General features: G+C 35.7%; 1 protein-coding gene across 5 annotated transcripts in view; it reads left to right on the top strand.

The window, feature by feature from the left end:
• CNTN5 (contactin 5) overlaps positions 1–15,553 on the top strand; it is a 917,150-nt gene that overhangs the window by 782,753 nt on the left and 118,844 nt on the right. For all 5 annotated transcript variants that reach the window (XM_084894670.1, XM_084894671.1, XM_084894674.1 and 2 more), the window contains 2 exons: positions 7,889–8,016; positions 10,267–10,442. In XM_084894670.1, coding sequence (XP_084750796.1) covers positions 7,889–8,016; positions 10,267–10,442 — 304 coding nt within the window. The remainder of the gene's footprint in view (positions 1–7,888; positions 8,017–10,266; positions 10,443–15,553) is intronic.

The following is a 15,553-nucleotide window of genomic DNA, read 5'->3' as shown; positions in this document are numbered from 1 at the left end:
TAACACGTTTGATTTTTGCTGTTGTTTTTTAATTGGTTTCAGAGAGAGGAAGGGAGCGGGAATAGAGAGATAGAAATATTCATGATGAAAGAGAATCAGCTGCTTCCTGCACATGTTCAAGCCCCCAACCCGGGCATGTGCCCTGACTGGGAATTGAACCATGACTTCCAAGTTCATAGATCAATGCTCCACCACTGAACAGCACCAGCCAGGCAACATGATTAAATAGGAAATGGCCTGCTACTGGAGGCAGAGGAAACAGAATGACAATAACATAGATGGATTCTAGTGAGAAGCTCAGATAAGGTGTGGTGGTGAGAGAAACTGGTTAAGCCCAAACCCAAAGCTCTGAAGAAAGCTGTGAGGCACCTGGCATTCAGAAAAGACTCCTAAATACTCAGAAATGAGATAGCTCCTCCAGAGCCAGGTAGCTGAGCCAGTCTTGCTTGTGGAAATGTCTTACCAGCACAGCCTCACCGACCCCATCCACACCCGCCTCTCCTCTGTGTATGTACCAGTAAGAGCACATTAGAGAGAGAAAGACATTCTTCTCAGGCTTTGCTTTAATGGGAGCAGCTAGGCTTTTTCTTTCCCTTCTCACCTCCAAACTCAAGTGAGGGGAAGGTTACAAGGACTCACTCAAAGAAACGGTAAAACTACTTATTTGATTCCTTGATTGAACTTTGCTTAGGCAACAGACTTGCTGATGGGCTCCTGGCCCTGCTTAAATAGGGGAGCGCATACCTGGAGAGAGGTGACAGGCAGCAGAAAGGAAGCGGCGGGAGAGAAGCTTACACCCTCCCTCCCCCCATTTAGAAGGCAAGAGGATGTGCAGCTGCCATGGGTTGGACAGACTTGGAGAAGGTTGGCATGCACAAGCTTGCTGAGCTCCAGGAGCTGTCGAAGCTGGAAAAGGTGGGGCCTAAAACGGAGACTGCATGAGGGGACCCTGCAGTGAGGAGGCCCAAAGACGCATAGATGTGCTCAGAGTCAGTGCTAGAGGATCCTGCTTCCACAGTGGCTTGGGGGACAGTAGCTTTGCCCAGAGTGACAGCTGCACCCCAGTAAGGGCCTCAACAGAAACTGAGTAAGGGACACTGGCTCCTTTCCATTTCTCTCCTCCTTACTCTGACGCACAGAGGAGAAGAAGAACTGGTAAAGAGAGGAGGAAAGTTGTGAAGAGAGACCACTCTCCATGCTCCTTGCATCCGCAGGGTCCTGGGTCCAGGTCATTTGTCAGAGCTAAGCTAGAGGTGAGGAGGAGGAGGGCAGGAAATCAGAGAGAACTTTTACCTTTGTAAGAACTGAAAGTTATTTAAAAGCTATGGGATATCTGAAGGAAATGGAAAAGTGGTTTTAAGAGAACACGGTTAGCCAAAACCGGTTTAGCTCAGTGGATAGAGCCTCGGCCTGCAGACTGAAAGGTCCAGGGTTCGATTCCGGTCAAAGGCATGTACCTTGGTTGCGGGCACATCCCCAGTAGGAGGTGTGCAAGAGGCAGCTGATCGATGATTCTCTCTCATTGATGTTTCTAACTCTCTGTCCCTCTCTCTTCCTCTCTGTAAAAAATCAATAAAATATATTAAAAAAAAAAAAAAGAGAGAGAGAGAACATGGTTAAAGGCAGTGATTAGATATAGTAAAACCACCTCATATGTGTTCCTCACTGCATTTAGATTCTTCAGTAAGCCATAAAAAAGGGAATAGATTTAACTTGACCAACTTGTATTGAGGGGAAAGTAAATGATGACTTCTGAGATCATAGTCTGAATTGTGTCCTGAGCTTTAAAAAAAGAAATGCTCTAATCTTTCCTTCTCTGGGCACACTTACCTCATCTATAATACAAAGGACTTTCTGGTGGTTCCTAACCTTGTTTTCATCCCAGAATCCCTTGAGAATCTGAAAAAAGTTACATCTGAAGAACCTTACAGATCAAGTTGAAAATTATATGGATTTCTCCACAAGATAGATACATGCACACCCAGAATTTATCATACAAATTCACACAAAATAGGTTTCCCTTAGTGAGAGGATGGTTTCATGGAAATGATAGAGTAGGTCTGCATATGTTAAGTTTGATGTGCCCATGACAAATAAATTCTTGTAGAAATATTCTTCAGAACAAGATCAGTGTGTGTGTGTGTGTGTGTGTGTTTGAGCAGGGGTGGGGTGGGGGGAAGAGTTGTTTTGTTTGGTTAATTACAAGCACTTAATATCCAACCCTGACAAAGAGGCAGCCTCCCCTCTTGCCCTTTTTCAGAGCCTGGAGGCTGTGAACTTTCAGTGGCTTAGCACTAAAGGGTCTGCAGTTTCTTCAGGTTGCCTGCAGTGATGCTCAGAGCCAGGAATGAGGCCCATTAATTAAAGTCACTTCTGCACTTAGGCTTCCTCTCCTTCCTAAAGGCTGTCATGCGTGTCTTTCTGGGTCACTTCACTTCTTCCTTCCAGCCAAACTGCATCTAATGGGAAGAGCAGGTGATGGCCCAGCCTCCTTGAGCGCATATGGCCCTTCACTTTCAAAATAATTCACGGATCAAGTTGAAGAGTTTGAATTTCTCTCATTTCCATCATCTACAGGAAGCATGTGCCTTCTCTTGTTACCCTTGAGTTTCCACTTCTGTCAACTTCTATTGTAGGTCAGAGCTGCCACCAAGCATGTGATCTTATGCAAAGTTCTCTTTTGATGTTTCCTTTGGATAGATGTAGGGTAGCTGAAAGTGCAGAACAAATTTTAGAAACCAGCAGGCCTGGCCTAAAATCCTGGGAGTTATTTCAGTCCTTTGTACCTTATTTTCTTCCTCTTCCTTTATCAACTGAGTATAATAATATATTCTGGGGTCTTTGTAAGAAATAAAATAAAGTATTAAATGAGCTTAGTAAACAGCCTGGCAAATTATAGAAGCATAACAAATATTATCAAAACAAACTGTAAGCCATTTTATTTTTTCAAAGTGGCTTGTAGTTCTCTATAGAGAGTCATCAACATATAAGAGAAGAGAGCAAGAAAAATGAAAAGAAACAGAGAACTATAAAAAATTTCAGGAAATAATGAAAGAGCAATAACTACATACCTATCAATAATTTATTTAAGCAAATGGGCTAAATGCTCCAATGAAAAGACATAGGGTGGCTAAATGGATACAAAATTATATATATATATATATATATATATATATATGTATATGTATATTAGAGGTCCAATGCATGAAATTCCTGCAAGTGGCTTAGCCCTTACAGCTGTGGCAGCTTCCTTGGCAGCCCAGGCTTCATCTGAGGGGTCGTTGGGCCGTCCAATCTAATTAGCATATTATGCTTTTAATATTATAGATATACATACACATATATATGTATATACATATCAGACAAAATAGACTTTAAAATGAATGCTATAACAATAGACAAAAAGAGCATTTTATAATATAAAGGGATCAATCTAACAAGAGGATATAACTGTTGTGAACATCTATGCACCTGATTTAGAAGCCCCTATGTATAGAAAACAAGTATTGTTAAATCTTTACCCAGACTTATCAACGAGAAGGCCCAAATAAATAAAATCAGGAATAAAAAAGAAGTGATAACGGACACCATAGAAATACAAAGAATGATAAGAAAATAGGATGAAAAAAATTGTATTGTATGCCAACAAATTGGACAACCTGGAATAAACAGATAAATTTATAGAAATATTCAATCTTCCAAGACTGAATCAGAAAGAACCAAAATCTGAACACACTGGTAAATGCTAACAATACTAAATCAGTAGTCAAAAAACTCTCAACAAACAAAGGTCCTGTACTAGATGGATTCACAGACAATTTCCCAAACATTCAAATAATTAACACCTATTCTTCTCAAACTATTTCAAAAAACTGAAAAGTTGGAAAAGCTCCTAGACTCACTTTTCAAGGCCAGGAATATCTTGATACCAAAGCCAGATAAAGAAGATAAGACACTACAAAAGAAGAAGAAGGAGAAAGAGGAGGAGGAGGAGGAGGAGGAGGAGGAGGAGGAGGAGGAGGAGGAAGAAAAGGAAGAGGAGGAGGAGGAAGAGGAGGAAGAGGAGGAAGAGAAGGAAGAGGAAGAAGAAGAAGAAGAAGAAGAAGAAGAAGAAGAAGAAGAAGAAGAAGAAAAGAGAAAAGAAGAAAATCAGCCAATATCTCTGAAGAATACAGATGCAAAAAATTATCAACAAAATATTAGCAAACCCAATTAAACAATACATTAAAAAATACCCCATGATGAAGTGGAATTCCTGGGATGAAAAATTGGTTTAATATCTATTTGTCAATTAATATGCTATACCACATAAACAAAATGATGGATAAAAATTATCTGATCTTATCAATAGATGCAGAAAAGCTTTTCACAAAATTCAACATCTGTTTATGATAAAAATGCTAAGTAAAGTAGGATTAGGGGGTTATACCTTAACATAATAAAGTCCATATGTGACAAAATCACAGCAAACATTTTACTCAATGGTAAAAAGCAAAAGCTTTTTCTTTAAAATCAGGAACAAGAAAGGATAAAGATGCCCACTTTCGTCACTTTTATTCAACATAATATTGGAAGTTCGAGCCACAGCAATCAGACAAGAAAAATAAATAAAAGTCACCCACATTGGAAAGGAAATCATATAATTACTTGCATTTAACATGGTATTATATTTACAGGACCCTAAAGATTGAGGGAAGGAGAAGGGTGAGGGGATAAGAAATCAACCAAAGGACTTCTATGCATAGAGATGAGCATGACCAATGGGCACAGGTGGAGGTGGGGGGAAGGTGAGGGCATGTGCTGGGGGCTGGGGGCAGGAGGGGAGAGGACAATGGGGGGAAAAGGAGACTTATGTAATACTTTAAACAATAAGCAATAAACAATTTAAATTTAAAAAACAAAAGATTCCACACAAAAAAATACTAAACTTATAAATGAATTCAATAAAGTAGTAGGATACAAAATCAATATTCAAAAATCAGTTACATTTGATACACCAATAATGAGCTTTCAGGAAATTTAGAAAACAATCCCATTTACAATTGAATAAAAAAGAATAAAACATTTAAGACTAAATATAACTAAGTAAAAGACCTATACTCAGAATATAAGACATTGAAGAAATTGAAGAAAATGTAAATAAGTGGAAGCATATACCATTCTCAGGAATATACAAAATTGGCATAATCAAAACGTCCATATTACCCAAAAGCAATCTATAGATTCAATGTAATTCCTATCAAAATACCAGTAAGATTTTTCAGTGAACTAAAGCAAAATAAAAACAATCACAAAATTTATATGGGATCACAAAAGACTGAATACCCAATGCGATCTGGGGAAAAAATAACCAAGTTGGAAGGATCATACCAGTTAATATCTAGCTATATTACAAAGCAATAGTAATCAAAAGAACATTTTACTGGCATAAACACAGACAGATCACTGGAGCAGAATGAAGAGCCTAGAAATAAACCCACACCTAACAAGATTAACAAGACAGAGATCTTCTGATCAAGTAAAAGAAGAAAGCCAGGGTATCTCCAGAAGCATATGGAGAAGTTAAGAAACCAGAGTATACTAAGCATGACTTGATACTGGATATAGAATGCTGGTTTGCATTTCTAAGAGCTCTCTTTACCCGCAACAGACCTTCACCTCACCACTACCTTACTACACTAGTCCAAGTTCAGGGATGCTTCTTTAGAATTAATCCCCAGATCTGAAAATTCCAGCCGTAGTAGTCACACGGTAATAATAGCAGAGGGGAGAAGATAGAAGCAGAAAACTGCAAGGAAATATTTATTCGATATTCAATTATCTAGTAATTAGGTATGCAAAAGCAAGGCATGATACTGTAAGTCTCAGTCATTGTCTAATCTATTTTTTATTTCTTAAATTAAAAAATGAGCTCATCTGATAAGCATGTGGTATATGAATCAGTAGACAGGCTTTTGGTTAAATGATATTGCCTCTTGACAGATAAAAAAAAAAAATCACAATATTTAAAATTCTTCATTCCTCAGTGTATCAGTGGCCTAAAGTACAGGAGTGTTCATAAACTATCTTTAAAAGGAGAATATAATATGTTGTCTGCTGTCAGTGAGAAAGGACTTATCTTAAATCAAGAGCTGAAATAGTGCCTTATCTAGGATACATTTCTTTCTTTAAAGGAGGTGAACTTTTAAGCCAAACTTCTCACCTACTAAGTTTGAATTTACACAGGACAGTAAAATCAGGATACTGACAATCTGTGGAGATTATAGTCATTTGGCTAAATTTAAATAGATTGTTATTCATGCAAGATAATGCCTATTTACTTACAAAAATATATATAATTTTTGCTTCAAATGTATCTTTTTTGTAGCATTGAATTTGGGGGATTAAAATGGTATAAATACATTAATTCCATTTTTATAGAAACTGAGTGCTGTCTAAATAAATGAACAGAATTTTTGATGGACCATCTTGAATGGATTATATAACTTTTGAGATCGCTGTTTTTCAAATGTCTGAAGTTAATATTCCTCCTAGACATAAATTACAAAATAAAACCAGCTATTTCTAGTTTGCTTTGCTCCTGAATGTGTCTCTGTTCTATATGCTGTAAATCAAATTTGATCTATATTAAAAACAATTTGATGTTTTGAAACTGATATCTTTATTGATGACAATATCTAAGCGCAAATTTGTAATATTCAGCAACCTAGAATCTCATCCAATTGTTACAAAGTACTCAATCATCTCAATAACTGTCAGGTCTGAGCAATTGGCAAGATTGAACCCACACTTTAAAATAACATAAAAGATGTTGACTGAACAGACTCATCCATTTTTATATCCTAAATAGTTTAATGTTATCACATTGCTATGGCATAAGCTATTATTTTCAGGACTAGGAGGATCCAATTTTAGGATTTTAAGTCCAGTGGAGTCACTTGCTCCTACCAAAAGCAATATAGTATATTTCCTCTTTCCTAAAAGAAGTCAGTCCAAACTCCAGTGGCATATCAAATAAAACTACAACAGCCACTTCTATTATGTTTCAGGTTGCTTGAGTAGGTTGATGCACCAGTGAAATATATATTTCAGGAGCTTAGAAGAGAGAAAAGGACAAAAGTACTAATTAAATTTAAATCCGTATATTTCTGGAGTGATGACTACACAGGAGAATACGGTAATCCTAAATGTCAACCTCATTTTCACTGAACTTTAAAAATTTTTTTAATAATGCTGTAATTTTTCACCTTCATATAAGGCTCAAGGTCCATTTTTAACAAAGGTCTCGAAAGAGCCCACATGCAAACTCAGGTATCATGTTTTTATGTTTAAAAAGTGCAATGTGAGCAGCCAGGTATGGGTCCCAGGTCTCATTTACATACCCTTGCTGCAGGAGTGGCACCGCAGAGAAACTCCCATAAATCATCTCCTGGCTGTACACAATTAATTTTACTTTCTGTACCTGCCTGCCTCTATGTTTTTATGCTGTTTCTTTTTATATTTAATTGTTGAGGTCGCCCATGGTTTGAGGTGAAATACCCAAGCTTAATATTAAAATATTGTTGGATAATATTATAGTATAAGTTTTAATAACCCAATTCAAGGTCACCTTTTCCCACAAGTTTTAAGATTAACTGTCAAAAAAGTATCCAAAGAAAAATAACCTGTAACGTCCTAACCCTTTCATATATGAGAGGATATTAAGTGGGTTTCCTGCATAATTTCGTGAAGGGTAAAACATTTCTACCATCATAAGTGTATTTTTCCAGAAATATTTTATCTTATTTATTGTTACTTGGAAGTGATTTCAGACTTCATGAGAGTTTCTTACTACTTAGCTTATTTTCAATAAAACAAAGGGAAAAACCCTTCTTTTAATGATTTTCAGAATAGCTATTCTTCCAGACGGGAATCTGCGGATCCTAAATGCTTCTAAATCAGATGAGGGAAAGTACGCTTGCCGAGGGGAAAATGTGTTTGGTTCTGCTGAAATCATAGCTGCAGTATCTGTCAAAGGTAAGAAAATGTGGCTAAGTATCTCCTAAGCCTAATTTCATGGGCCTTATCAGAAAGTGAATAGATATAATATGCATGTGTATATGTATGTGTGCATGCTCCCGTTTATAAACTACATCGTAAAAATAGAACTAACACAGCCACATGGTCCCTTTCCATTATTTAGGGCACTGTAAAGAAATGGAATTCTTGTTGGTAGAAATTTAAATCTGTTTCTTTGAACACAATATGTAAGAGGATGAAGTCAGCGTTGGGAAGTTTTAGTTGGTATCTCAAAATTTAAAAGTAGGCTAACAGCATAAAATATTTTTTTGTCTACCAAGATTAATTTTAGCAATAATCAGTAATATTCTCTTATTACCACTTGGACAGAGGATTTGGGGTAGAAAGGCAGAAGGAGGACATGGGTGTGGCATGTGGAAGTGAGTTCAGAGAAACTGACATGCCAGAGCTTCCTTTTGACCTTTGCATCAATGGAATTTTTTACATAATGCTATTTTTTAACATTGCAAATATTGCCACTTAAATGTTTACTTCTAAAGTGAACTGGATGTCAACCCTAGAACCTTCGAGACTACATGTCACTGCTTCATACTAAAAAAATCTTATATTTTAGGTAGTGTCTTTGTTAGCAGAGGAATATTTTTCAGAGTTGAACTCTCTACTTAATTGATTTTTCCATTTGTGTATGTATTTTATAGTGAGTCATATTAAGGCCATAAAAAGGTAAAATTGTTAATTTGTCTCTTTCTTTAGAAATAGAAAAATGAAATAGACAGCACTCTGAGATTTTTAGGGAAGGAGCAAACATCACTAGAAGGAACACAATTTAAATGATGTCTTCATTTATTATAGACACTACAGGAATCAAACTCTGCTTCTACTTCCAGTCTTTTTCTTAATCCTTCTCTGTGCTAAACAATGAGGCAGTACTGGATCCAAGGACTTCCTTTTATAGCAACAAAAGTGTTCTTGCACTTTCCAAAAAAAAAAAAAAATAGTTGTTAAATGGAATATTTACTTACTGGGAATATTCTAATTCTTAAAAAGTTTAAACCACAGTATGATGTGATTGTCCTCTCTGATGAAGCCAGAGAATAGATTGCCACATGGAATATCTGACTTCTAAAATGTCAGCATTCATAATGGCATTCCTTTCCAGAAGGATGTTGCACATTAAAGGATCTTAACCATCCCTGATTAAGCATGATGCTTCATCAGATTGTGCTACTGTCAACAATAGAGCTGGAATAGGAAAATTGAGCTAATTGTTAATCGTTTGTGTCAGTCTTCTTCAGGTATCTACAATCAGAATTCCAGGAAATAAAGACAACATCAAAATCCTATCTCCATCACCTCCCTACTTTATTCAAAATAGCAAGTTATAGTGCAGTTATTTGATCACTTTCTTTTTGAAAGAATTTCTTCTTTCTCAATAACAGTCAACATACAATATTATATTAGTTTTACATGTACAACACAGTCATTAAACATTTATATCTTACAAAGCTGCTCACTATCTTAAGTAATCGTTGGATGTACAGCTCATATTAGCCTTTATTGGTTTACAATTGCCTTAAACCCTGTAAAAATGTACCTATTTTTTTAAATTTAACTGTGTCTCACTTAGCATAATACTCTTTATGTTCATTAATAAGCCAGTCAGAAAAAGACAAGTACCATATGATTTCACTTGTATGTGGAATCTAATGAACAAAGTAAACTAACAAGCAGAGACATACTCATGGAAACAGAATACAGATTGACAGCTGTCAGAGGGGAGGGGGTTAAGGGCCGGGTGAAAAGGGTGAAGGGATTAAGTAAAGAAAAAAATAAAGATTCAGAAGGATCTGTATCTGGAACAACTTTATTGCATAGATTTCTTGTTAAGTTTTTCCCTATTATTTTAAACTAGAGGCCTGGTGCACAAATTTGTGAATGGGTGGGGTCCCTCGGCCAGGCTGGTGATTGGGGCTGATGGGAGGGAGGGAGAGTCAGCAAGTGGGAGGGGGGGCGGATACGGGACAGAGAGCACGACTATGGGAGGTTGGCTATGGGAGTGCACTGACCACCAGGGGGCAGCTTCTGAGTTAAGTGTCTGCCCCCTGGTGGTCAATGTGAGTCACAGCAACTGGTTGACCAGTCCTTCATTCCTTCAGTCATTCAGTTGTTTAGGCTTATATATATATAGATAAAGAATGCAGGGAAATACTATGTGTTATATTAATTAATATATTTTTATTTCTATAGAACCTACAAAAATTGAACTTACTCCTAAAAGAACAGAGTTAACAGTGGGAGAAAGCATTGTTCTTAACTGTAAAGCAATTCATGATGCTAGTTTGGAGGTCATTTTCTACTGGACATTGAAAGGACAACCTATCGATTTCGAGAAAGAAGGTGGACATTTTGAAAGCATCAGGGCCGTAAGTTAATACACTTTTATTTTTTGAGTAATAACAACTTTAGATATTTAAGTTCAAATGTAAAAATGTTCTTATCCATGTAATGCTAAGAAAACAGTGGGATAAAATTAATTTGATTCAAACACATTTTTTATTATTTTATATTAGGCCAAACTGAAAATAATAATAATTTTTAAAACCCCAGAAATAAATTGGTAACACTATACTATGCAAGTCTGGTTTATTTTCCAAGTTTATTTACTCGATTAATATTGTCAACATTTCCACATTACTTCTCAAAAATTATGTTGCTACATAAAGTGACTAGTGATATTAAAAGCATTCTTATGAATATTTATGATACAGTAAATTAATAAAATGACCTGGCTGTCCCACTCCTTGAAAAATGGTAATTTGGGGAGATTTTTAAATTTCTCACAGGCTATAGAGCTAAACATAGTCAGAAAGGCACATTGGCCTTAGATAAACATTCACAAGCATACTCATTTCTTCCTTGCCAAGTATTTCCTTTGTAATGTCTTCTTTAACTTTATATATCTACATGGCAATCCACTAAATGGAGTGGGAAATCTTTTTAACCAAATACTATTGAATCATCACAGTGTCTTTAGCCAATAGAGAAGTAAAAATAACCCTTCTCCTCCCACTCTTATTTAAGATATAAAGAGTAATTTGACAGAGGGAAGAAGATGGATGGAATTAGGGAGGCAGAGAAACATTGTGGCTGCTATATCCCATCTATATATGCTAAAGGGATGGATCCAAATGCAATTTATACTTAAAAATCCAATTTGGCATGTTGTCACATGCTTATTGACATCAGCTTATTTTTCTATGAATACTTTGGGAAGCACCGGAAAACCACAGCTATAATGAGCCCAAACAGATAAAACTCAGTTTGGATTGCTTTTTATTATAAATGTAATGTAATACAGTGAAAAGTCCTATATCCAAAGTCAGGAATTTTCTGGATCAATTTCCAGTTTAATCTCTAATCAGCTGTTTAACCAAAAGCCAGTCAGTAACTTGGCCTATTTGTGCATTAATCTCATAAAGTGAAACAGTTGGACCAGATAATTTCTATGATTTTTTCTCACTCTAGAATTTGATAAATTTATATTGTAATGATGAAATATGAATTCTCTTTGTTATATTTGCCAGTGTAACCAAAATTAAACATTTTCTTCCAAATTATCCCTTTTATCCTGGTTTATTTTGCAATAAACGGGTAACACTAGTATATAAATCAGAAACCATTACCAACATCATTATTCATATCTCATTTACAAAATATTTAGATCATATTAAATTAAACTCATTTTCCTCTAATTCGTGTTTCCTTTTTTCTTTTACCTTGAGTTGATAAATTTTTTAAGATTGTAAATAAATTTAGGCCACCATTGTCACAAAGAGAACCAGAAAAAAAAATGTGATTCAAAAATATTACATTTGAAAGGATAATTTTTACCCTCAAAGATATAGCTTCTCAGGATTATCTGTAAACCTTCATTTTAAGTGAGCAGATACATAATATAAAAAATATATCTAAAATGAATGTTGATTTTTCTTTATATAAGTGGGTCCTCACTTTATTTTAAAATACCAATAGAGAAATCAATGGTCCTGATCAAATTATATGAATTCTTGTTTTTGTCTATTAGACATTACCACTTTGGTTTAATGTCATTTATTTGTATAGATGAATACCTTGTAATCCCTTCCATAAAGTTGGCAGTTAATAGTACCTGTTGTATTCCTTTTTACATATATGCTGTTCTTGCCCTTGAGAAGTACAAAATTTACTTTTTACTCCCTGCTAACCCATACTGTTACAACCCATGTTAAAATTAGGCTCTGAATTATGGATAGTGATAGTAAACTACAGAATGAAAATTAAATCAAATTAGCGTATTGAGATGTGAGAAAATATTTTGGTAATGTAGGACTTACCATTTTCAGTGTATTTAAAATAATTAGTAGAAATATCTATGTGCTAAAAAAAATGGAAAACTTCAAAAACATAAGATGTAAAAGAAATTGCCTATCACTCTTTTCCCAGTTTCCTCAAATACTGATGGGATTCTGGATGGCTCCATGTGTTTTAGGAGAAGAAATGAAAATTTTGTATAGAAGGGAAATTTGGGAGGGCCTCTGGATTTGTGGATACCTTCTGTTTGAAAAGCCAATTGAAGACTCTAGGAATAAGAGGGGCAGGACAGGGTACAGAGGAGAAGCAAATGGGGTGATCTGTGAGTTTCAAAGGAGAAACATTGATGAATTGATGAGACCTTAGTGGGGCTCCAGACTGGCCCAGCAGAGTAAGGAAGTCAAACATAATTCAGGGACTTACGCAGGGAGAGTAGTGTGCCTCTGAGCCTTCTCTAGATTAACTGCCTTGAGACATGACCTACCAGTGGGTGATTGATGTGGGTTATTCAAAAGAGAAAGGAGGGTATACCTTTTAAGCACATTGACACTACAGAGTGGCAAATGCATCAACCAAATATCTACCTCCCCCCAAAAATATAGCAATACTGTTCATAAAGCATTTTTTGTCATAAAGCAATGCTGTTAATACTGCATTATTTCAGAGGTTTTCATATAATTAAATGCTGCATAAAATTCTGTTAAAACTTTTTACTATAAAATAGTCTATTTCTTTGCTTTTTACACAAAATTGGATGTTCAGTTGAGCACACTTTGAAACTGCCTTAGATGACATCTGAGACTGTTATTGCCAGACCCTTCCTTAATTTCTGGGGCTGTCATCTGAGTGATCTGTGGACTACAATGACTCAAGATCACAGCTGGACAGAAACACCATGCTGATTAGACACTTCCCTTTTTACTCTAATTGGCAAATGGTCTCAAAAAGCAAAATTTGAAGACTCCGCTTCACTTTTTGTCAATGCAGCAAAATCAAGTAATGCCTCTGAAGCTATCCTATATAATAGTAATATGCAAATTGTCCCCTTGACCAGGAGTTTGACCAGGAGTTTGACTGGGAATTTGACCATGGGGCAGGGTAGCTGGCCAACTCACCCTGGCCAGCTCTGCCCCTCCACCCAGATCAGGAATGGGGTAGGCCAACCGCCTGCATCCCCTCCTCCCCCAGCTGGCCTAGCCTGATCAGGACCAATCAGAGTGGGCCAGCCAGACCCCACTTGTGCACGAATTCGTGCACCAGTCCTCTAGTCACATATAAAAAGGTAGGCTTAGCCATCCAAGTCACACAGGCCTCACTTTATTTAAATATCATCCACTAAAACAAGCCTTCTGGTTATGGTTCTTAATATGGTAGGGATACCAAGTTTTTTTTATTCATTTAGAAGCTCCGCTTTTGATAGATGTTTTATCTTTATAATATACTTACATAGCATTATGAGCAATATGAAAGTTAATAGTTTCTATGAAATGTTTTTAAGCTTGATCATGAAGTCAATCAGATTTACTTCAGTGATATTTATTAAACCAGATTCTTCCCTAATGCAGTCATTTTCAATAGTGACTTATTTTCTTGGACTTGTTATTCCTTCTAATATGTATAGCGAACTTCTAATAAATATTTTCATGTAAAATAACACTCCAACTATCTTGAGTTTCAGTTCAGAATTTCCATTAAACTTGTTCAATATTATTCTGACATTCTACCAGCTATCTTGCAAGTGTACGTTGAAGAATAGATATTGACTCCAGAATTACTTCCTTGTTCCAATCTGACAGACTTACTTAAGACCACACATTTTTATAAATTATGTATGTACCACACCATTTAGAATGAGTAAATAAATGCATAATGTCAAGCCCACTTTTTAAATTATAACATTGTAGCCTTCCACTTTTATCAAATGTTCAAGTGAATTTACTAAAATGAGTATCTAAATTATTTTCATAGCTTAAAAATACTCATCTTTTCTCAATATTGCAATTTTATCCACAGTGTTTGCTTTGTTTATTTCTTAAGAAGCCTCTATTCAAATCTTGATATTTTTCTTAAAATATTTCTATCTCCCTCTTATATTCTTATACTCTTCTCCCTTTTATTATTCATATTGATTTGTGGATCCATTCAAATGAATTAAATTAGGAAGAATAATGGTGATGTCAGTTTTAACTGGGGACACCATTGGCCACTGTAGCAGATTCCACTGTGTATCACCCAAAATCCCCTTTTAAAACTAAGGCCCTTCCCCCATCGAAACCACTAAAACAGGTCTCAGCAGAGTCCCTTTCTCAGTTCTCAGCCAATGAGAGTTGTCTCTCAATATCTTTTATCAAACATAGAGCAGATACAGAACTATTTAGGAAGGTGACATTTTAAATTTCCTACTTTCTCAATAAGTTTAATGTAAAATTATCTCATCTTATGAACATCTTAGATAAATATCCTTTTCCATTGTAGAATTTGTAGGTTATTTTCATTGCTAGAAATATTTTCATATATTCATCAAAATCACTTGCACCTATAAAGTTTATACTATGATTACATGGTTACATTTACATTATATAACTTCTTTTCTACTAATATTTATAAATGACTATTATGAACAAATATATCCTTTGCCAAAAATATGTTTCTGTTATATGTATTTTTAAAATCAACCCTACACAAATCAGACTCTTCAACACTTAGTCAACTCAGAATAAATTTGAAAGTTTCATTATTCAATTAAGACCTAGGCTAAAATAATGTTAATAGAACTTTACATCATGAAGAGAACTTTTGCCCTTTGTCTCTCATACCTATTGTTTCATTTGATATCCACACTAACATTGTAAGCCAGACAAATTATATATAAATGAAGAAACTGAGTCCCAGGAAGGAAAATGGGTGAAGGGCCCCACAGTTGGGGTTCTGAGCAACACAGACACAATAACCACACAACCATTGTTGAAGCTTCATTGAGTTTAAGATTTCACAGCCATAAATGATATTCCAAATCTGGTTTGACGTTTCAAAGCAAAGACAGATTAAAACTAGCTGTAACTCTTCACTATGCCATTTTGAAAAACAGAGACATAAAGAGATTGCTTCTTCTCTGCAGCCTCACCTCTTAGCTGGAAAGTGCAACCTATTTTTACCTTACTTCACTTATCATTATTAAAACATT

The sequence above is a fragment of the Pipistrellus hanaki genome (genome assembly GCF_964339955.1).
Source record: "Pipistrellus hanaki genome assembly, chromosome: 9".
In the NCBI taxonomy this organism is placed as follows: domain Eukaryota; kingdom Metazoa; phylum Chordata; class Mammalia; order Chiroptera; family Vespertilionidae; genus Pipistrellus; species Pipistrellus hanaki.
This window is presented reverse-complemented; position numbering and strand designations above follow the sequence as displayed.